Source organism: Cannabis sativa, chromosome 1, assembly GCF_029168945.1.
Source record: "Cannabis sativa cultivar Pink pepper isolate KNU-18-1 chromosome 1, ASM2916894v1, whole genome shotgun sequence".
Lineage (NCBI taxonomy): Eukaryota > Viridiplantae > Streptophyta > Magnoliopsida > Rosales > Cannabaceae > Cannabis > Cannabis sativa.
The window spans coordinates 46,220,172-46,243,348 of NC_083601.1; the positions used below are offsets into that span (position 1 = coordinate 46,220,172).

At 33.0% G+C, this 23,177-nt stretch overlaps 3 protein-coding genes across 8 annotated transcripts; 1 reads left to right on the forward strand and 2 right to left on the reverse strand.

Moving 5' to 3' along the window:
* Nucleotides 1–2,969: 2,969 nt before the first annotated feature.
* LOC115705244 (uncharacterized) lies at nt 2,970–7,031 on the reverse strand. Its single transcript, XM_030632524.2, has one exon. The coding sequence runs from the start codon at nt 6,430–6,432 to the stop codon at nt 3,193–3,195; it is 3,240 nt and encodes a 1,079-aa protein (XP_030488384.2). The 5' UTR covers nt 6,433–7,031; the 3' UTR covers nt 2,970–3,192.
* Nucleotides 7,032–8,311: 1,280 nt separating this feature from the next.
* On the reverse strand, nt 8,312–12,128 carry LOC115705305 (serine/arginine-rich splicing factor RS2Z32). 6 transcript variants are annotated; one of them, XM_030632613.2, is made up of 7 exons: nt 11,977–12,128; nt 10,530–10,649; nt 9,861–9,900; nt 9,624–9,719; nt 9,283–9,479; nt 9,093–9,176; nt 8,312–8,990 (listed from the first exon to the last, which is right to left on the reverse strand). In XM_030632613.2, the coding sequence occupies exons 2-7, from the start codon at nt 10,634–10,636 to the stop codon at nt 8,510–8,512; spliced, it is 1,005 nt and encodes a 334-aa protein (XP_030488473.2). In that variant the 5' UTR covers nt 10,637–10,649; nt 11,977–12,128; the 3' UTR covers nt 8,312–8,509. The 6 variants fall into 6 exon arrangements, with proteins under 6 accessions (XP_030488473.2, XP_030488472.2, XP_060973843.1 ...); XM_030632612.2 differs by having other exon boundaries at nt 9,618–9,719; XM_061117860.1 differs by lacking the exon at nt 11,977–12,128 and having other exon boundaries at nt 9,900–10,103; nt 10,530–10,655.
* Nucleotides 12,129–17,781: 5,653 nt separating this feature from the next.
* On the forward strand, nt 17,782–21,734 carry LOC115705261 (uncharacterized). Its single transcript, XM_030632542.2, has 7 exons — nt 17,782–18,159; nt 18,514–18,629; nt 18,716–18,834; nt 18,986–19,148; nt 19,252–19,481; nt 19,578–19,899; nt 20,379–21,734. The coding sequence occupies exons 1-7, from the start codon at nt 18,001–18,003 to the stop codon at nt 21,493–21,495; spliced, it is 2,226 nt and encodes a 741-aa protein (XP_030488402.2). The 5' UTR covers nt 17,782–18,000; the 3' UTR covers nt 21,496–21,734.
* Nucleotides 21,735–23,177: the final 1,443 nt, after the last annotated feature.

Sequence of the window (23,177 nt, forward strand, 5' to 3'; positions counted from 1 at the left end):
AGACTGGTATGATTGGTTTTCCAAACCCCTCAAGAGCTTGCACGAAAAATTGTTCAATGTTGTTTGCTTGGCTATTGTCTATTATATTTGGGTTAATAGAAATAATTATATTTTTGAACTTAATTGCAAATGTGTCTCTTGTATTAGCATGGATATTAAGAAAGTTGTCAAATACGTATGAGCTTTGTAGGTACTAGCAAAAACAAGTTTGATGCACATTTATGTAAAGTTATAGCTAGCTTTGCAGGTTTTGGCCAGCCTTGGAGTTAGTGTTTGGTGATTGTATTTTTGTTGGTTCTTTTGAATAAAATCTTCTTTTGTTCAAAAAAAAAATAATAATAATAATAATAATTCAGTTTTGTAAAGAAATTATTGTCCAAGACTAGATAGGGCTGAACTTCATTAATTTGGTTTTGGTGGCCTAGTGTGCTCATATATAACCACGTGCAAATACACATTTTAATTGGATGTTTATTAATTTAGAGGCCCTTCCTTCTCCAATATTTATGTACAAACACATTTTATCTCTTCAAATTATTTTCTCCGTCACTTTCTTTAAAAAATTAGAATTTCAAAATGAATCGTTATAGTAAATGAATTAGAATTCAGATTTTTATCTGTTTAAGCATTTAACAAAGTTTTTTAGTTTAATTTTTTTTATAATCACGTGCGTTGTAAATATTTAAAGTCACATAAATTTTTAGTAAATTCTGAATAATTAGAGCTTATTTTTAGTCATATATTAAAGCAAACAAAGCATTATCCCTACTATGTTTATGTCTTGCGGTTCCTGATAACTTGACGCATCGGCCCAATAAAAGTATGAAAGTGAAAATAAAGATCTTAAATAGTAGCATTTATTTGTAAAGAATCTACAAGGAGATTGGATTTATATAGAATAAGGTTTCTACTTTCTCTATTTTGAAGCCAAGTTAAGTAAAAATGAAGTTTAAATAATTATTTACCATTTATAAAAAAAAAAAAATTATGTATGTAATAAAATATTTAAATTTTATTTTTAATAATTTAATTTTTTAAAAAAATTTACATGTAATACTAAAGTTCTCAATTAAAATTTACTTATTTATTGTCAAACTAAATAAATAACGTTCTAGCAATTATTGAACAATACTCATTTATTGTCAGTCATTATAATTTAAGTTTTGACTTTTTTTTAATAATTTAAACTTTGACTTTAAACTAAAGAACTAGAGATTAAAAAATAAATAAAGAACCTACATTTATAGTTTGGTAAATTAAAAACCTAACTTACAGCACTCATAACAAGTAGAATATATATTTTTTGATAAGTAGTGAGGTAGAATATTTTTTTGATAAATTAATTCATATATCATATGACATTATGACCTAAAATACATATACCCTGTTGCAAAGCAAAAATTTTAACTAATTGTAGTTAACGTATAATATTGTGAGAGAAATATTTTTCAACCAATTTTTATTCATTTCTCTCTCTCACATAAATATGTGTCAAGAAAATGTTTTATTTATAAAAAATATTAAATATATAGAGAAAAAAATAGAAAAATTAATTTATAATATAATGTAAATGTAGGAAGTAAAATAAAAAAAAAATAGTAAGATATTTAAAAAGATAGAGTAGAGAAACTTATGAAAGTGCTTCTATTAATTAGAACCACCCCACCAATAAAAAAAATAAAAATAAGAACTTAATTAGAACAAGAAGATTATTTAGTAGCCCAATATGGGATAGCGGAAAAAATAGCACCCGAATATGGGACAACCCTTTCATTTTTGTTGGGATAAGCAAAAACTAGCTGACAACCTTTTAGATGGAATCAAGAGATTCCACCACCTCACCAATCAAGAAATTAAGGAGGCGTTTGGTTGGGAGGAATGAAAATATAGGAATAGGAATAGGAATAGAAATAGGAATAAGAATGGAATAAAATTTAAAATGTATAAAAAAAATTAATAAAAAAATAATTAAATTTTTTTTCTTGTTACATTGGAATGTCATTCCAATACTTTAAAATGCAACCAAACAAATGAGTAGAATAAAAAATGTAAATTAAAAGTAGCCCAAGCTGATAAGTCATGAGCAATACAATGAGAGCAAGAAAATGGGTACGGTCAACCCCCCAATCCACCAAAATTTACGAATCTCCTTGTCTAACTCATCACACAACAAATAACTATGTTAGTTGTACATATTAACTAGCATATGTAATAACTAAGTTAGCTGTACATATTAAAAGATTTTAATCTTAAAGTTGGTTGCACTCGTAATATTGTTGTTTCTTTCTAAAAGATTACTCTTTTTATGGAAATTAACAACTCTAAAACAAGTTTAGGAAGTTAATATTGGAACATATATTTGGTACAAATAGTATTTTGAACTCATTTTCAATAATAATTCAATTAATGATGTTATAACTAGTGATTACATTTTTTTTTTCATTAATTTGATGATAAAAATTAATTTCAAGTTGGTTAGATTAAAAAAAATTGTCAAAAAATGAGTTCAAGTTCTATTTTGTACCATTTTAGACAAAACAAGATTTAATCTATCATTTAACAAAAAAAAAATTATAATGAGTAACTTTTACAAAAAAAAAGCTCCAAAAAATAATGTTACAGAAGACCAAAGTGTCTAACACCACGATCGATGAAGTGAAACATTATAATTAATTAACTATTTCTATAATTTTTATTAAAATAAAATAAATATGACTGAATATTAAATTACACTAATAGTGATATTGCGTATTTCTCGGCAATTCTCGGTCCAAATAATATTAACCCATAATATTTTTCCAATTATAAATTAGGAGATATATTATTGTAGATATCACTAATCATTTTCTTTAACACTAACAACTTTAACAGAAAAAATGACATGGGATATTCTATTCGTACACAATCTTCTAAATTGTGTTTCTTTTTTGTAATCAATCACATATAAAAAAGCAACAGTTTGATAGAACTAAAACAGAACAAAGGCCTTGTAATTTTGAGATTCATGCTTGTAAAACTCATTCACCTAGTTGAGCTTATCAGATAAAGTTAATACAAAAACCAGAAGCAAAGGCCTTATGTTTTTGGCTCTCACTTTTATTAAATGCTAACATCTCAAAGTAACAAAAAGCATTCCTTAACGCCTACTTTTATATTTTTACAAACTCTATATAGTTTTTAAAGAAATCAACCTCATTCCAAATCATGGTCTTTCTCATTAGCATCATTACCACCATTAACACTAGAAGCAAGCTCTGTTTCGAATGCTTTCGAACTTGAAGGCAGCCTCTCGTATATTCTCGATGCAGATGGAAGAAGTCTGAACCGTCCGAAAGTAAGACACTGACTGAGCTTTTCGTAACTCAACTTCTGCTGAACATAAACCAAAATTGCAAGAACAACTGCCGTCACAGGAATGGCAATGTCTCCAAACTTCGAGTAGAAATCCATGTTTGGATCAACAAACTCGTACTCTTCGGGGAAGTAAGGAATGTTAGGAGCTCTAATGTAATCATAGAGATGTGGAAGAAGTCTAACAAGAGTGATTCCAAAGTAGTAGAGCTTTCCAAGTGATTGGCAATCAATTTGCCATATCAAGTTTCCAATTACTTGTGGGAGAAGGAAAAAGTCTTGGACAAGACCAACATACTCTTCAAGCTCAGCTTCCCATTCACTCATAATATGAGAGTTTTCTCTTATATATTCATAGTTTCTTGTCCTTTGATCACCTCTCTTACTATGCATCATCAGAACAAGTAGATAGCCAACTACATGTATCGCCACTGTACTCAGAAGCACCTTCTTGTCACTTGGGACACGATGGGGTTCGAGAGGAGCTCGTGTTAGCAATCTCACTCGAGATTTCCACACTTTTTGACAAAGCCTTAGAGTCAGTATCAACGAGACCATAACAAGAAGCTTCACAGTGTAATCAAGTACGTGGAACCATCGACTGCTTTCGAGATCATATGATGATTGGTAAGATTCAGAACTAGCCTTCTTGAAGAGAGCTTCAGCACCTGTGACAAGAGGAATGCTGTATCCAATTGCTTGGACGCCAAGCATAACAAGAGACATGTATGGAACAGAGTCTGTATTCTTCTGAGTGTGAAACAATTGTGCTGTAATACAAGCAATCGCGAATGAAAGGGTCAGAATCCTGAGGATTCCCTCGATTCCCCTACGAGATAGAAGGTCTTCCCTCTGCTTCCTGTAAGTTATTGGGAAAGTTTGGAACTTGACTTGACTGAAACGAAGAGGGTCATCGTCGTTTCTTTGGCTGGCTATGGATATTTTGGCAAGTGGATCAACTAACCAACGAGCTGTAGTTGGAGGATACGATACAATCACATCAATAAAACAGTCCAACCCGGCTTCAAGATCTTGGCTGTCATGTAATATTTCCCAAGAGGCCCGCACATCCCTGCAGCCAACTAAGTACATTTTACCAACGCGTTGGTCATAGATACCCTCCAAGAAGAGCACCGAAATATTTTTGTATTCCTCTCCAGCGACAGAGAGCTGAGCCGATACATTCAAAAGGAGCTGGTTCTCAGTGTACTCAGCCTTAGTGTGGAATGGAATCTCAGTCCCCCCTTCAACAGAGACGAAATTGGAATCATTTCGCGAAAAGTAGCGCCCAAATAGGGGGCCAACCGAGAGAATATCCATCTGAATATTTGTTCTTTGAAGCCGAGATTTAGGAGTATTCGAATCTAGGGTAGCAGGGGTATGGAATGTGAGATCTTCTGAGAGAAGAGAAAGACTAACTTGATAGTCTTCAGCATCCTCAAGTTTCGGGTATTTCAGCAATGATTTCTTGATCATAGTTCGAAGACTGAACTCCTCATTTCTTTCCAAGATTGCATCAGCTCTAGTAATTTTTGAGTAACTGTAAGTTGGATGTGAGCCTCTGAAGTAGTTCCAGAGATCTGAAGGGTGGTTTATAAGCTTTTCAAATGAAAGGGGAAAGTATGATGGAGTGTTTGTACTAATGCTTGATAAAGTCCCATACATAATGCTTCTTTGCTTTACAGTAAATGAGGTAGGGATGTACAAACAGATCCGGGAATCGCAGCCATTCCCTTCGTGATCAACGATTCCAGGACAACCAATCATGCAAAGCTGTCCACTGGTAGACTTCCAAATTCCCTCAGCAGCAACAGTAAGGTTTCCCATCCCTGATCTCCTGGTGGCAGTATATCGATTCTCTGATGGAGGAGAAGCTCTAAACTCAACTGAAAGTCTTGCTGAACTGGTATTGCTACGGCCATTTGATTGATCACATTTAACAACTTTTACATAAAGACTAACACCTTTGAAACCACCATCTGTTTTGTTGATCTCTTTGTTTATCCCAAATGGACCCAACTTGCTACAAAATTCATCTTTCCCACTACACTTCCAGTTAGGCAGAACAGTGAAAGGTTGATTCGAGGTGATCTCTTCGAAAATTTCACAAAACTGATTCCCTTTGTACACACTTATTCCTGGTACCAACAACGATCCATCAGTTTTGTTATAAGGGTATGGATCACACGCTTTCGAAACCAGCTTATCAGAGGTGAATTCATACATTGCTGAACTTTGTTTCCCCAACTGTGACACTATGTGAACATCATCAAAGTACTTTTGGTTCGATTTCGCGTTCAAACTCCTCATTTCGCCCTGGATTGCTCTGCTAGTCAAACTAAACTTCTTTGGGAAACGAAGAACAAGCAAAATCCTATCATCCTGGGCCAAAGGAGGGCGCTCGTTGCTATAAGGTAAAGAAGCATTCACCCATTCCCATGGATTAGAAGACTCCGAATCTCGAGATGGCAACATTGCATTCCCCAACATACAAACCACTCTTTCCCCACCATTCTTTTCAGATTCAGTGTAAACCCCTTCGAATTCAATAACAAGATAAGAAGTCCCAGGCCAAATTCGAAATTCGGGATTCCCACCATACCCATAGGAATCACCTCCTGTAGTAATGGCTAAGTTGAGAGTACCACTAATACTAACAGACTTCTTTGATCTATGAGCAAGGCTCACATCCCTAACCTGGAATGAAACCAAGTTCATGGGATCACCCTCCTGGTTTGAAAGGGAGTTGAACAGAGTTGAGTCCTTCTCAATTCGATATCTAACATCAAAAGGCATTATTGGGGCTTCACCCTTGACCTGAACCCAATCCCCTTTCTCAAAAAATAGGTCTCTTTGTATACTATAAACTCTACTATCATCTTGTTTCAATTCAGATGCAGAAGATAGTACAGATTTACACTCTTTTTTCACTTCATCAACTCGATCATAGTTATATGTAATTGAAGATACAGGTTCAAAATCAGCTTCTAAACCCTCAATCGCCGGTGCTAAAGAAAACCCCAAACCCAGAAACCCAAACAGAGCCCAAGCCACAACAACAAAAAAAGCTGAAGGCTTCATGCTTTTGTTACAATAGTGTATTAATCCACATGAACAATCATACTATAAAAGCCTTTTCTAGTTCTAGTGAGTGCTAAAAAGGGTAAATTGCAGAAGAAATGCTAACCTGAAATGGAGCTTTTTTGTTATGAATCAGAAACCCCAGAAAGAAGTGAGAAAACCCAGTTGCACAAGTTTGGATCTTGGTTTGAAGACTTAGACAAAAAGAAAAAGTCTTTCTTTTTGGGTTTCTAGAGGAAGAGAGAGAGGTAAAGAGAGCACTGGACTTGGACTACTGATGTTGAAATGGTGGGAGTGGAATTGGTTTATTACCACCGATGCCAGCCTTGTACACTAAGTTATGATATAGAAAAAAGAAAAGTTAATCTCTGTTTAAATATCAAATACTTATTTGGTCCAATTTTCTAAATTTGTGCTTTTTTTCTCTGTCTCCATAGAAAATTTGGGTCAAACATAAATCAACTGGTGTATAATTTGTATCACCATGAGAAATTGGTTATTGGTTGGAATGGATCTATCACCTATCTAATCTGATCAAGACTTTTATGAGTCATTTAAGTTTCTAGAGCTGACGTTGACTTCAAACCCACCTTTCTTCAAGTTTTTATTTTTTTATTTTTTCCTTTGGTTTCAGAAAATATGGATTAGAAGAAGAAGAAGAATTCAAGGGCATAAGCGTGAAAAGTTAATAGCTATTCATTGCAGTGTTTTTGTACTTAACTAGAAATAAAGAAGGTTTTTAAGGAAAAAAGAAAAGCAAAATTAAATGAGAGGCATTTTGTAATCTTGAACCTAACTTCTAGTTAAATATTCTAAATTTGTATTCTTGAGATTCGTAGTCCATGTTATGTTACAACAAGTACAACTGCTTCTTTAGTTTAAAAATGTCTATTAATAATTAATTGGTTTTTCTATATGAAAACTAAGAATCGTCTCTTGTTCTTTGATATATTAATTGATTCCCTGTTCAAAGAATCTTTAGTCAAATGGAACATGTGAAAAAAATTATTGTTTTTAGGCAAAGTTTTGTGACAAGGATAAACTTACATTAATTTGGTGACTGGATTGTTGGATTATAACTTTTGCTTTTCCAAATAAGAATTTTTTTTATTATTTTAATCCAAATGTTATAGAAAAATTTTATGGTAAAAAGGTGTTGGAGCTATTTAAGAAACTCTCTTAAATGTCAAAATAAATAAGAAAACCTACCGAAATTTTTTTAAGAGTTGTACTATGAACATACCCAATGTTGTGGAGAATGGCTAGAGCTATTCATCATCGAACGTTTGCGATGAATTTGTAAAAGTCCCTTATTTCCAAGGAATATATACATATAGAGGTCTTTCAAGTAATTGTATGTTTCTAACTCCTTTATAAATAAAGGCCTGTTCGCTCGCAGTATCAGATCACTCATTTAATAGTCTCACAAAAGGGACCACAACAAAACCATAACAATGGAACAAAAACAACCGATAAGGCAGACAACAAACCTATAACAGGTACCCAAAAGTGGCACCTAACGAAAATCATTACATCTTACTAGATTCCAGAACTGACAGTCCAAAACTTAAACCATTTTGAAACCATGGTACCCAAAACTAACCATAAGAACCTTGCCAAAATTGATGGAAGGAAATAATCATAAAACAAAAACAAAAACTCATGTTTGGGAATCCAAATAATAACATTAAAACAATATCACAGATTTACGTCATACAATTAAAGTTTGCATCTATCTCAACAGAAAAGACAACTAAGAAAAATTCGAATGGAAAAGAGAGTAAAAAAGGAAATATTTTGGGGTCAATGCCCTTGTTTTTTAAAATTGGTTGACCTTTAAAGTTGTATTGACACAAGATGAGACATCCACACAAACAGCTGCAGTAATAATATAATATAAGTTATATTGAAACGCTACAGACAGGCAAACAGAGTTCATATAGTATTTAATGTCTTAAATCTCTCAACACAGTTAAAAGAACTACAATTATTCTATTCAAGGAAAAAAGAAGCAAGTTTAACTCACACATCAAGGCTCTTGTGTGGACAAATAAAAGCATGTAATCAGCTTTAAGCTTTAAGCTGATTCACTCCCCGCCCTTGGAGAACCATGATTATCATCCTCCTCCTCAATAGGGCTCCTGTCATCCCTGCGGATTGGAGTGGGACTGCGGCTTTGACCATTAGTAGGACTGCGACTGCGACTGCGGCTTCGAATATTTGTAGGACTTCGGCTGCGTCCATTTTTGCCACCATTACTTCGGTACCTCTCATCTCCGTTGTCTTCACCAGCACCATTGATTGGGCTTCGACTCTTTCCTCCTCTGGGACTAGCACTGTAGTCTGATCTACGATCTCGAGGAGATGGGCTACCTCTCACTTTGGGGCTTCTCTCATCAGGTGTGGCATCACGCTGCTTCCTTCCTTTGGATGGAGGAGGTGAGCCCCTCAACTGCTTAGGACTTCTGCTATCATGTGGACTCCTTCTGCTATCATGTGGACTCCTTGATCTTCTCTCGGCACTGCGTCCTCCTCTCTTAACAGGTGATCTGGATCGACTGCAAAAAAAATAAAATGTTTCAAAGATAACTCTTAAAAAGCTTTGATTAGAACAAAATCAATAAAATTTCTTCAGCAGAAATAACAAATTGCAGACAAACCTGTAACTGCGGTCCCTGCTATAACTACGACTTCGACTCCTGCCATGACGTGGACTCATTGAGCGTGATTGACTCCGGCCACGTCTACAATTTTTGTTCAAGAATTTATAAAATTAACATCCAAAATTTAAAAGAGCAAATACTTAGAAAGCAATGAAGTGATATGAGACAGTATACTTAGATAACATACTTGAGTTTCTTCGGACTGTTCTGACAATTTCTTTCAATGTGACCTCGCTCTCCACAACGGTAACACTTATTCTTCCAATCCCCAGCCTTACAATCTCGAGCCCAGTGGCCATCAATTCCACAATTGAAGCAGCGCCCTGATCCAGGAGGAGGACCTCTACCAAGATACTCACGCGATCCACCCGGACCACGTGGTCCCTAAATGTAAATAAAGCACATTCAGAACGTAAATATAATAAGTATCTCCAAAGAAAACTTTCGAAAATTATATAACACAAACTAATCAAATTGACTTGAGCAAGCCATGAGATATTTGAAGAGGGATATAAATCATACACTTACCCCCCGGGCAGCTTCCACAATGAGGCGAGTTCCTTCAAAGTCTCGGCCATTCAAACCATATCTTGCATCATCAGCATCCCGTGGGTCACTAAACTCCTGTTTAAGAAAACACAAAGCACAAAATATGCAAGACAAAAGTTGAAAACCCTATATAACAAAAGAACATTATGAACTACAATATTACTTAATGAGTGATTGTGTGTATTTTGCAAGAGAAAGAATAAGTTAACGACATACAACAAAGGCAAAGTCACGCTTCATATCCACATCACGTACTCTGCATAAATTGGGTCCAGAAACAGTAAGGCCATCATGACAATGTATCAAAGGGATGATGATACTTCGCTCCTCACTAAACACCACTTTGGGATTGTTGCCATTTCCATTTAAAACACGCAATAACATTATAGAAAGACTCGCCAAATCCACCAATGAGACCCTCTCACCACAGACCTCCAGGTTTGGCAAAAGCCAAAAAACCTTCAACAAGATCATCATGTTAAACCATACAGACACGTGGAGGGGGTACACATTCTCACGAAGATATATATGTCATTTCAACATAAAGCACAAGGAATGGATTGGCAAAGGACATACACACCTCAATAATGGACATGCTCCAATGACTTATTTTGGAATAGAAGGTATAACAAAAAGAAAACCAGATAAAGCACAAAAGTCATGCTTAATGTTCGCAAAAGGGTTGCTGAACATTATAGGTTCTACATGATTTTGACACAATAAGAATAAACCCCAAGAAGATTAAAGGACTGGCACATATAAGTTGACCATAAATTTACAAGAAAAAAATATAACCACTCTCATAATACCATAAAGCCTAGCCTATATTCAAAGTGATAATCTAAATAATTGCTGAAAATAAATAAACTCGAAAGAAATGGTTACCTTCCATATCTGCTAAACAGATCCTCAAGATCACGTCCTCTAACTCGAGAAGGCAAGCGACCAACATAAAGCCGAGTTCCACCGTAACGGTCATCATACCGAGGCATCTTTATTCTTTACCTGAGATAAACATATCAATCAACCAAGAAAATTCAAAAACATATATTACAAGTTTGAACATTATCCATTCCATATATTATACAGCACTACACGTATGCAAGAATTCTTTTTCAAGAAAAAAAAAACAATATTTTCACTTTACAATCCTCCAGGAGGAGCTCAAATCACACTGCATTTACCAGCCCACTTTCCCGAAAAAAGAACCCTAGAGAGAGAGTTTTGGTTTTGATGGGGTCAAATGAATCTCTAAAAGAATATATACAATAAGTTTTAATACTGACCACATTTAAAAGATTTTGTTCAATAAATTTTAGCAATATTTACGTTGAACTCTGTTGTATGGTAATAGCAGAGAACCTATCAGAAGAAGACATCCATGGGTTGAGACAAGTGTTCAACAATATGGACACAGATGAAAGTGGCACAATTACACTAGAAGAACTGAAAACTGGGTTGTCCAGCTTGGAATCTAAACTTCCTGAATCTAAACTTCCTGAATCTAAAATACAGCATCTGATGGTAATCACTAGTCCACATTTTCAAATCCAAGATCCAGCCCCTTATGACCAAGAATTCATTCAAAAACTCTCAAAAATCAAATTTTTAATCCAAATCCCAAGACCCTTCTTCAGCTTCAAAACCATTAACTTATCAACTACATTATATTATCTACTGGACAACCAATAATTGGTATGTATAATCAACCCAAGAAGGGTCACGTCAACCAAGCAATAAAATCCCAAATCTCATATCAAATTATATACTAAATTCCCATCAATACACATGACGTAGCCATCCAACTTCCAAAAATTATGAAACAAAAATAAAAAGGACAACAGCCTAAGAATTTGTTCAAACTTCCACATTCCTAAATAAATAAGCTTAACCAATTCAAATTCAAAGTATGGGAGAAACTACAAACAGCTTTACCTTATACAGATATCCAAAAAGAAATCAAAATAATCAAAATATTATCCAAAAAAAGAAAAAAAAAAATCAGACTGTCAAAATCCAATCAATAGTATCGATAACAAGAAATCGAGAGCATTTTTTAGCCCAATAAATAATCGTACTTGACAATAAGAAAAAGGGAACTTTTTTGTTATAAATTTGTGTTACTATGTTATTTTCGTTTTTATGGATCTTGAATTGAAATAGAGAAATGGGATATTCCTTAACCTAGACATATGTTGTGTTAAACATCGATTTTGTTTGTTGAACATTAGTTAATGTAATTCTTCTTAGGGTTCCATGAAAAAGAGAGAGGGTGAACATGAAATCGAACCAGAGAGAGAGAGAGAGAGAGAGAGAGAGAGAGAGAGGAAACCTGTGATGGCGAGAGGAGGAAGATGAGGCAGACAGGAGAAGCGGAGTCAGTGAGGAGGAGATCGTAGAGAGAGACAAGGGTTTATGTGAGTGTAGTAGATAAGAAACCCTAAAGCCCAAAAGAATTACATTACGGGCTTAAAAGTTACATTCCTATAAGTCCATTTTCAACAATGAGGCCTTTTTGAGCCCAATCAAAAGATGAGCTTCTAATTGGATAAATGTTAGGGGTAAGTTGAAAAATATTACTTTTTTTTAATCAATTAATCAAATTTACCTCTAATTTCATATTTAATTGAAATATACCTCTTTTTATGTGTATTGTACCCAAAATACCCTGACATAAGAGAGTTACATAGAGAGTATTTTGAAGTGACTGGGGAAAAATTGGTATAATATTTAAAAAAAGAGGTAAAAATGATACTTTAAAAAAAAGGGTAAAAATAAAAGAGGAAAATATAAAAAGGATATAGAGTGTAATTTTCTCTAAAAGGTTATTGGCTCATTCTACAACCCTTACCTATTTTGGCATTTAAAAAAATTTTGTAGTCTAATTTTTTTCATATTCGTTTACGTTATAGTTATTCAAGATATCTTACAAAATTTTGAAAATTCGAAATAATTTACAATATAGAAATTAGTATTCAAACAATTTATTTCACAGACATATAAAATAAAATAGTCACTTTGAACCCTATTTTTCAGCATGTTAAATTTTTTCAAATTTTATAGGATGTCTTAAATAGTTATAACATACATGACCATAAGAAAAAATTTGACTAAAAAATTATTTCGAATGCTAAAATAGATAGGAGTACATCAATATATCCATTTAAAGGGGGGTGCATTGTAAAATTTTCCAATGTTATTTTTTTGGGATTGAAATCTATAAAAAGAAATTTCAATCTTTTTTCAAAAAGAAAAATAGTATACTGAAAAAGAAAAAAAAAATAAAATAAAAAAAAATAATAGGAAAAAGAGTACAAGTAACTGGTTACTTAAATTCCTTTTTTATTTTTTTATTTTTACGCATTGTATAAAACTCATAAATATGTAATTTTTTATCAAAAAAAAAAAAAACAATGTCCATTGTATAAGAGTTATTAATGTGTTGTGTTTTTAGGTTAGTATATATGCCTTATCTTTTGTGTTTTTAAGTTTTTTGTGGTGTGTCGTGCTTAAAATTTTTCATTTTTCATGTGAATTTATATATACAACTCTACCATTAAATACTAAATGAGATTGTCAATGTATATAAAATCTTGGAAACAATGAAAATATAAACCACGTATATTCCATTCTTTGATTTATTAATTAATGTTCTGTTCAAAGAATCTTCAGTTCAGTCAAATGGAAGATGTGAAGAAACTATTCTTTTTTAGGCAAAGGTTTTTTTGAGCAGTATATAATTATATTAATTTGGTGAGTACACTGCTTGCTGGATATGGATTTATTATTTTAATTTACTTTTTAATCATTTAACCAAACGTTATTTTACATTTTCAATGTGATCTTAAATTGTGGGGAGAATGACAGTATCTTCATTCCTCCAAAATAAAATGTTACTAATATTATAAAAGTTGACCATTGACCACGTCACATACACATACACTTGGTAAATTAACAGATCATAAAGAAAAGAGAAAAACAAATCATATCCATGAATTAAGCCATACCCAATTCAATTACATCCAAAGAAATTCATATAGACCCAAAAAGAATTCTTATTTGATGTTAGTAAATTTAGCCTATTTAGGGTAGGATGATTCTTGGGGAAATAAAAAAGAGATTTTTTTATTTTAACACTTTTAAATAGTTTTTTTTGTATTTTTACGAAATTATACATAGAAATTCCTATTGCAACTAGCGCTGCAACTTAAATTGTAATAAAAAATTGTATAGAAACCCCTATTGCAACTAGCGCTGTGACCATTTTAGAAACCTAAACCGTAAATTTGAAAAAAAAAAATTAAAAAAAATAGTATATAAAATAATTCCCCAATAAAAAATTATAAAAATACGGGTTGTATAGAATTTTAAATATTTTTTTGGCTTTTAATATTTTATTTACAAAAAATATAGTATATTAATATTTTTATATTTATTTTTATTATTTTATTGATTTTTTATTATTTATATATTATTTTATGTTGTTTCAAAAAATATTGTAAAAATGTAAAATATATAATTTGAGTTAATTAGAAGTGGGCCGCACAATGTAGGCCCAAATTACATTTGGATCTATATCTCAATATCCAAAGGGAATTTTACAAAAATACTGTTTTTGGACCAAAACTTTACAATTATACTGGGACACGGCAAAAATAACATTTTTACTGCCCCAGCCCAATTTCATTACTTTTGTACTGCCCAAGCCCAACAGCATAACATTTATACTGTGTGTGTGGGGAAACAACGTTCTTCGTGTGTGGGGAGACGCCGGAGACGGAAATCACCAAGAAAAAACCATTAAAACCGGCAAGAATAAACAAAAGCAGTAAAATCGACGTCAATAAATAATCATGGCAAAACAATAGTAAAACAACAGTAAAACAACACTAAAACAATCAAAAAAAACAAAAGAAAAAATGATTAAAAAAAACAAACAATCTGCTGCACAACCTCAACACCAGATGCAAAATCAACTATATTTGCAAGTCTATTCCTAGAAAATTATAAAAAAAACTACTAAAACAACACTGAAACAACACAAAAACAAATGAAGCAAATTTAACTACTTAGAAAAATATAAAAGAAACACACACCTCCATCTTCCACACTCACAGACATAACCATCACAACAACACGAGAACACCCAGAAAATACCTATTAATTCAAATAAATAAATCATGAAAAACAACAGTAAAACAATACTAAAACAAAAAAAAACAATAAAAAAATGATCAAAAATTAACTATGTTGTGCACATCCTCAATACTAAATGCACTATATTTGCAAGAAAAGTTCTAGAAAATTAGAACAAAAAAAAACCACACTAAATCTTATATTTTAAAAAAAAACGTAACTAAGAACTTCAAAAAATTAAAAAAAAAAAAAAGAAGAAAAGAAAAGAAGATGAAGAAGAAGAACTGAACATGAAAAAAAAATAAAAATCATGAAAAACAACAGTAAAACAATACTAAAACAATACTAAAACAATACTAAAACAAATAAAACAATAAGAAGAGAGAATAACCACAAACCTTTGTAAACCAGAGAAGTGTAATCAGCTGCAGATTCAGTAAGTGGGACAAAGCTCAAAAATTGTTAGGATTGGAAGAATGAAGAGGATGAGAAGAGAAAAGTTTCTAGTGGGAAAACCCATTTGGGGTTTGGAGAAAAAAAAATGAACTTTTTTTGAAAGATCAAATCATGACAGTTTTTTTTGGAGATTTTAGTTGATTTTCAGAGATGGGTTTTGGTTTGAACAGAGGAAAAAGAAAGAACTCAATAGAGATTTTTGTGATGTTATAACCCTATTGTGTTTTATCAAAGGGTTTTTGGTCTTTGTGTCGTGGTGAATGTATTTTTTTATTATTTATTATTTTATTTATTTATTTACTTTTTGATTTTTAGTGTGGCCTACCTCTGGAGATGTGCAGAGTGGTGAGGCATCTTTTTATTTATTTATTATTATTTGCATAATTTTAAATAAATAAATAAAATTATTTCTTGAGGAAAGGGATTGATGAGTAGAGTGTATTTCTTGAGGAAAGGGATTGACAGTGAGAGATGGATAAATAAATAATATATTTTTAAATTTATAGAGTATATCACTATTTTAATAAGAAGCTCAAGGATCGAGGGGGTACTATGGCTTAACATTTTAAAAAAGAAAAAAAAAAGATTGATGGGAAAGGACCCCATAATTGCCAAAAAAAAAAAAAAAAAAAAGACAGTACAAAAAAAAAAAAAAGACAGTACAAAAGTTGTATTTTCCGTGCAACAGTAATAATGTAATAAATGGGGAAAAAACAGTAGTGGGTGTAAATTTCCCTATCCAAATCCGGTAACAACTCAATCAAACGGCAGAGTCAGAAATGAGTTGAAACTCGGAGGACATTCATTTTACATCTTCGAAAATCTTTTAATCATCTTTATTAGGAGTTAAAGGATATCAATAAATAAATAACTCTACTCATTTACTCAAAATAATTATTTGGTGGTGAGACACTGAGACTCTAAATGAGTAATGACTGAGTGTGTTTAATTTGGGAAAATAATTCACCTCATTTATTTAGTCAATTCATGCATTATTCATTTTGGTCAAACTTTTAAGGTACAAGAACATAATGATACAATTAATACTGAAAAACCAAAGCTCTTGCTCGTGAAATTCAAAGCAATGTGGAGCGTCTTGATTGGTTCACATTAGTTATTGCTTCAAATTATAGACCATATTAAAGATTATAATTCACTTTTATTTATTTTATTAAAAAATAATATAATGGTCATAATAGATAGTTTATTTTAAACAGAACTTAATGCATGCCAGAGATAGAAACCATTTGATTAATTTTGTGGGGACGATGATATACTTGGCCTTGTTAAAAGGGACTTTAGGGCATCTTTTGTGTTTTTACGTATCTTACTTTATTATTCAAACTATCATAATGATGAACCAAATCATTACTTTTTTTATTTTAGATATTTAAAAGGTATACAATAAACATGCAAAAATTAATCCAATCTTAAATGAAATAACATTTGCTCTCTTCTCTTAACTCTACTTGCCCTTAAGACACTACAAGATATCCCATTTTAGATTTGTCTTTTCTTGTTTTTCTTTTTCCTTATAATGAAAAACCACTTGATTTACCCTTCGAAATTCAAAATATGTTATCAAAAGTTAATAAATTTGCTACATAATTATGCCAAAAAAAAAAAATCAAACAAAAAGAGAGAGATAGAGAATAAAAAAAATAAAGTTATTAAAATATGTCACAAAAGGAGTAGAAGGAATATTTAGAGTTTTCTTTTCTTTTCATTTTATTGTTTTGTGCAAATTAAAGAAGGAATATTTAGAGTTACTTTGATTAGAAGACAGTGTAATAACTAGATAAATATTAAAGAATAATATTTTAGTTATTGAAAATAAGATAAATATATCAGTGTTGTGTGGTATAGTGGTAGAGATTTTTTACATCTTTCTTTGTTTAGTTCAAGAGTTCGAAACTCATTACAATTTTTCTTGAAAGGAATTAAAGGCTTGACCTTTTCAAATGTTAGTTATTGTAGACGGTGTCATCTCTGTAATGAGAACCTTTTGAGACAGCCCGACCTTGAGTAAAATTGGCTCCTAGAAAATATAATTTTTTTTGGGTTCTTTTTTTAAAAATAAATAACATTTTTTAAAATTCTTTTAAAAAAATGTATATTTATTAAAAGCTTTTTTCCCATTTGGGCCCCTAATAGGAGTGACCCTAATGCGATATGATTTTGGTACCATGTTGAGAATCATGAGGTTCCGTCTCAAAACTAATTGGTGATGAGTGGAGTAGTTCATGTTCTTATATATGACTCAATAATTTTACATTTGATTCATATGAGACAATATTATCCAATATAGCCCGCTTTAGCCTAGGATCCACCCTGCTTTGAGATAGTTACCAATGACTTAATTAAGACAGTTTAAGTTACGGTCCCAAAATTATTAAAATAACCCAAGAGATAGAACAATGATCTGCATGAAGAAGACAAATATAATGTCATTATCTTTATCAAAAAAAATATAATGTCATTATTACTTGTTGTAAGACTTTAGTGACCAACATTTAGTATTTAATGTCCTCATTCGATTGTTGTGGACCAAACCCCATATCTAATCTAGCCGTTACTTCATCATTTTGCTTACGTGGCAATAAAAATTTTCAAATCCCAAAATCGTTACGTTACCTAACCTTGTAAAGAAACTATTTAAAAATAAATTTGACCGTTAACTTGAATTTCAGCAATACACAAACCTCGTCCTCTGTTTCGTTTCTCACCTCTTATTATTCATAGCACAACATTTCTCGAACGAAGAATGGCTTTCGATTACGCTTTCACAGACGAGGAAATGGAGATCGACGAGACCGTCGGTTACCCAAGAGCATATGCAAGGCTCTGCCGCGATCGTATTTCTAGTCCGTACAGTCATGGACCTCCATTTACTTTCATGCCTTACTGTCTCCACGAACACGAGGTATGGCATTGAGTTCTCCTCGATTTTCAATTTCAATTTCAATAAATTTATTTGGGTTTTCGTCTATTGATGCTTCGGATACAGAAAGTGACAATCTTTCAGTAATTGATGTTTTCTTCATTCAATGTCTACAATGGAAGAAGCGTGGGTTTTCTTGCTAATTTATTGTTCGTATAAAAACTTTACTTGGATTAAAGTTTCTTAACTTATGAGGAGCTGTTTTCATATAATTTCATTGTACTTGAATTGAATGCATAAGATGGTGTGATTGTAATTAATGTTAATGAATGGTTTAGTTTAGCTTCTTTTCCTGTGCTTTAATGTTTGTTTTTGCCTTTTTTGTGTTTTTCTTAGGTTTTGAGAGCAATGGATCTAGAACAACTCTTCCCTATCTTTGACCCAAAAGCAAAACACACTGGAAAAATTAAGCTTTTTGTTAGTCTCTTGTGGAAGCAGCTCAGTCATCTTGGGTAAGGCACTTGAACATTTCTTACCGTTATAATACTTTATTGTGACCAAAACATTAATGTTTATAACTTTTCTTTCTTCAATTCAGGAATGCTGGTTTTGATCCAGCTGTAATTCGAGTTGACCCATATGGGAATGTCCTATACTTTCATGCTGATTCTGCTTCTCCTCTAGCTTGGGATATAGATCACTGGTTTCCTTGCTCAAGTTAGTACACTACTATTTACCATCTCTCTCTCTCTCTCTCTCTCTCTCTCTCTCTCTCTCTCTCTCTCTCTCTCTCTCTCTCTCTCTCTCTCTCTCTTCATCCATCCTCTTCTCCTGCTCAAATATATATTTATGTTGTTGTCTGTAACAGGAGGAGGATTGACCGTACCAAGCAATTTGAGGATATTACAATGGCAAGCTTGCAAGAAGAAGCATAACAAGCTGGAGTTTCTCATTCCATGGTGGGATTTTCAATTGGGCATTTCTGTAAACCAGTTCTTGTCAATATTTGCTTCTTCAAACTCAGATTTCAGGTGGGGTTTAAATAAAGTTTCTATATTTACATTACATGCATAGGAAGGAAGTTCAAAGCCATTGATTTTCTGACAATATCTCATTTCTCTTAATCATTTTCAGGCACAGGGCATTCTCCTTTTTGTTCTCTGAAGGTGAAAGTGAGGAATTGAACTCTTCGCAGACAGTTGAATCTCATTCATTCCCACAGCCTTTTGTTGAATCAAAAGAAAAACTTGGTCTTGCTCCAGCAGCCATTGTTGCATCTAGAAGGGAATCCTTTGCCTCCTCAACTTCAATGGCTTTGCAGTCCTTGGATTCTAATAGGCTTAGGCCACGTTCTCCAGCATTTGGTTAGTAATATTACTAAGCCACTTCTTTTATGGCACAAATCACTTACTTTCTTAATCCTTTTTTAAAGTTTCTATCTTTTATTTGGGCTGTAACAGCTGCAAGAAATTCCAAGGCTAGTAGTTCGAAAGAAAATGAAAATCCAAATTACTATTCAAACCCATATCAATCCATTGTCATGGCTAGAGATTCCCTTAAACAGAGAGAAGAAACTTCAAAGATGCAGGCAGAAATTCAGAAACTTGATAATGAAGTAAGCGAAATGAGGAGAAAGAATGAAGAGGAAAAGGTGAACATTCAAGACTTGGAATTGGTACTGATAAAACGTAGAAGAAGGGCAGAGAAGTGTAGGAGACTGGCCGAAGCACAGTCATCATATAGGACTATGCTTGAGAAAATGATAAGAGATGCTATGCACCAGTAAGTTGATTGATTATAATTATTAAGTGATGAGTATAACAATATATCAATGATTACAACATCACAACAACACACCTTGAATAGTTGATGTTGAGATTCTTTAGAGTCCTCCATAACCTGCACACAAAGAGAAAAGAAGAACTAAAGGAGTACATGGGGTGTACATGAACACTACTCCCCATTTCTCTCTCTAAAATCTCACACACAACCATATTTCCATGAACATAATTGACATAATTGAGGCATAACCCTTTTGAGAAATAATGGGCTTATTGGCCCAATTAGAGAGAATTAGATGTCCCGAGCTTGTTAGTAGTTAGTACTTTATATCGATTATGGCCCAATAGTAATACTATGGAATACCTATAATACAGTTATTTTATATGTTAAGGAATATATATATATGTATTCCTTCATAGATGAGATTACAAGTTCATATGGACTGACTTTTTGTTTTATGTATTGTTTCTTTCTTGAAGGAGTGTCATGTATAAAGAACAGGTGAGACTAAACCAGGCTGCATCAACTGCACTCATGGCAAGGCTTGAAGCTCAAAAGTCTATCTGTGATGCATCTGAGAAAGACCTCCATAGAAAATATAAAGAAAGGGATGATCTTGAGAAACAAATAAGACCAGAATGGGAGCAAGCAAGGAAGAGGTCAAGAATGAATGCTAATGATGATCTATTAATTGAAGAAAGACACCATCATAATAATAAGCCTATGCTGTGTTTGCCCGAAACCAAACCAAAAACACCTTTACACAAGGAACTCAGAGTTTTTCTTGAGGAAGAGCAAAAAGCTTCTAATGCTGGATTATCACTGAGTGAAGAAGAAAAGCAATTTCGTATAGGTAAGGTGTTGAAGAAATCCGAAAAGAATTTCTCCATTGACAAACGTGGCGGGGATCAGAGTAAAGCCATTGTTGTATTGGAGGATGACAACATAGTTGAGCCCAAGTTTAGTGAATCAAAAGAAGAAAACAACAAATACCAAATGAGATTTCCCTCTCAAGAACCAAAAGTTGAGGAAGAAGAAGATGAGGAGATCAGGAAAGAACGTGGCAAAGGCAATGTAGAGAAATGGCTGCAGTTGCTGTTAGAGAATGCTCAAGAAGACTTGTTGGAAGCTCAACATGAACTCGAAAACAAAAGAAGCAAGACTAATAATGATGACAGCATTATCACTAAACTAAATAACAAGTACCCTCAAATGAAGGAAAAGATTGCCCATGAAAAAGATAAGGATAAGAAGAAGGGAAAAGAAAAGAGAATTGACCATGATGATGATGATGATGAAGTAAGAACTGTGGTTGAAGGAGGAGTTGGTGAAACAAGCAAAAAGGCTTCTGAAGAAAGAGGAAGGAGTCAAAGTGTTGGAAAGGAAAGGAAGCTTGTGAGGTCTGAGAGTTTCAGGGCTTTTCGGCGAATCCCATCATCTCCATCCCTTATCTTAGGCATGAAGAAAAGTGTTGACTGCATAGGAAAGAAGCCCATGGTTAGTGGTGATGATGAAGATTATGATGTAGGAAATAGCAATGGCTTCCTCAACCTCAAGTCATCCATTAAGAGTATCAAGAGAGCAGTCAAAATATAGAATGCTCAGTTGGGGTTTCACATTATTACATATTTTTTTTCTTCTCCTTAATACTATTAAGATTGTTACAATATTTTTAAAAAAAATAACTGTGTGTAAGTTTTAGGTAGTTTGTTTCTTTGATTGATTGCTTTACATTACGTCTTTTGTTTTTGTGTATAAGATTTGTTGGGTCAAGTTTGTAATAACAACTTGTTGTTTGATAAAAAGATTATAACTGTTGTGTTCTGTTTCTTCCATTCTCTTTACTCCTTTTAATTAATCCTGTTTTAGTGTTTTATACAAGGGATAATTGCGGCAAAAGTCCCCAAAAAGTTAGGGTTGATGCAGATTAGTCCCCAACTTCAAAAATTGGCGGTAATAGTCCCTAAGGTCCCCATTTTCGTTAGTCCGTTAGTCCCTCTTTCTAACTGATCCGTTAAACTCAAATAAAATGCCACGTGTTAATTTTTGATTGGTCCAAATTATAATTTTAATTAAAAATTTTAAAATAAAATAAAAAACTAAAAACAAATATTTTAAAATCATAATTTTTTTTTTTGAAAAAATAAAAACAAATAAATTCTTTTAAAAAAAAATAATTAATTTTTATTTTTTCACAAAACCGACCATCACTTTTCTCTTTCCCCTTCGTCTTCTTCATTTTGCCAAAACCTCCATAGCCATTGTCTGAAGCTCCAACCGTCGTCCCCTAAAACCTCCATAACCGACCCTTGCTTTTCTGTCTTCCCTTCTTCTTCTTCTTCATAAACCCAGCCAACCTCTTTTCTTGTTCATCTTCTCCATTTCTCTTCAACCCAGCGCAGCCATCATCACCACACTTCGAGCTCCACTTTCCTCAGATCTGTTTGAGCTAGACTACCCCAAGATCACAACATCGTCCCCGTGCCAAGCCTCACCCCCATTTTATTTCTTCTCCTACAGTTTCCCCACAACAAGAACAAAAAAAATCCTCACCCACACCATGCTCAGATTTGAGATCGGGACCACGCAAAAGAATCTCGCCAAAAAAAAATGGATATCGGTTATAAAAGGGCTTCGACACGGTGTTAAATTTCTCCAAGATGACAGATCAACTAAAAGTGGAAGAAAGCGACAGAAGACAGAAGAGGATGAACTTCGATTAGAGAATTTATCTGGAAAGCTTGAAATGGTCGAGGATCAATTAGATGGTTCATCTGGAATTATATTTTCATTTGTAGAGGGGGCTTTTGTAAATGCGTTGAAAAGTGGTGAATGGATTTTGCTTGATGAGGTGAATTTGGCTCCTCCTAAGACTCTGCAGAGAGTTGTTGGTGTTCTTGATGGAGACAGTGGTTCACTTTGAAGAAGAAGAAGAGAAGGATCGAGGTGGGTGGGATTTGGGTATTAATTATAGGATTTTGTTATATTTTCTTAGATAATGGTTTTTTTAATTTTAATAAAAGAAAAAGAACATAAATAAATTTTATAGATTTTATTTTTTATATAATTTCTAATTATTTAAATTTTTAATAATATTTATTAAGTGTACTAATAATGTTTTGACACGTGGTAATTGTTATAGCAATTAACAGACTATTTAACTTAGGTACTAACGGACTAACAAAAATGGTGACCTTAGGGATTATTACCGCCAATTTTTGAGGTTGGGGATTAATCTGCTTCAACCCTAACTTTTTGGGGACTTTTGCCGCAATTAT

Coding starts and splice junctions, on each gene's coding strand:
- LOC115705244 (XM_030632524.2), bottom strand. CDS start 6,432: ATGAAGCCTTCAGCTTTTTTTGTTGTTGTGGCTTGGGCTCTGTTTGGG.
- LOC115705305 (XM_030632610.2), bottom strand. CDS start 10,028: ATGTTATTGCGTGTTTTAAATGGAAATGGCAACAATCCCAAAGTGGTG. Junction 9,480..9,617: donor AAGCTGCCCGGGGGGTAAGT/GTATGATTTATA, acceptor ATTTACATTTAG/GGACCACGTGGTCCGGGTGG. Junction 8,991..9,092: donor AGCAGGGACCGCAGTTACAG/GTTTGTCTGCAA, acceptor TTTTTTTTGCAG/TCGATCCAGATCACCTGTTA.
- LOC115705261 (XM_030632542.2), top strand. CDS start 18,001: ATGGCTTTCGATTACGCTTTCACAGACGAGGAAATGGAGATCGACGAG. Junction 19,482..19,577: donor GCCACGTTCTCCAGCATTTG/GTTAGTAATATT, acceptor GGGCTGTAACAG/CTGCAAGAAATTCCAAGGCT. Junction 19,900..20,378: donor ATAAGAGATGCTATGCACCA/GTAAGTTGATTG, acceptor TCTTTCTTGAAG/GAGTGTCATGTATAAAGAAC.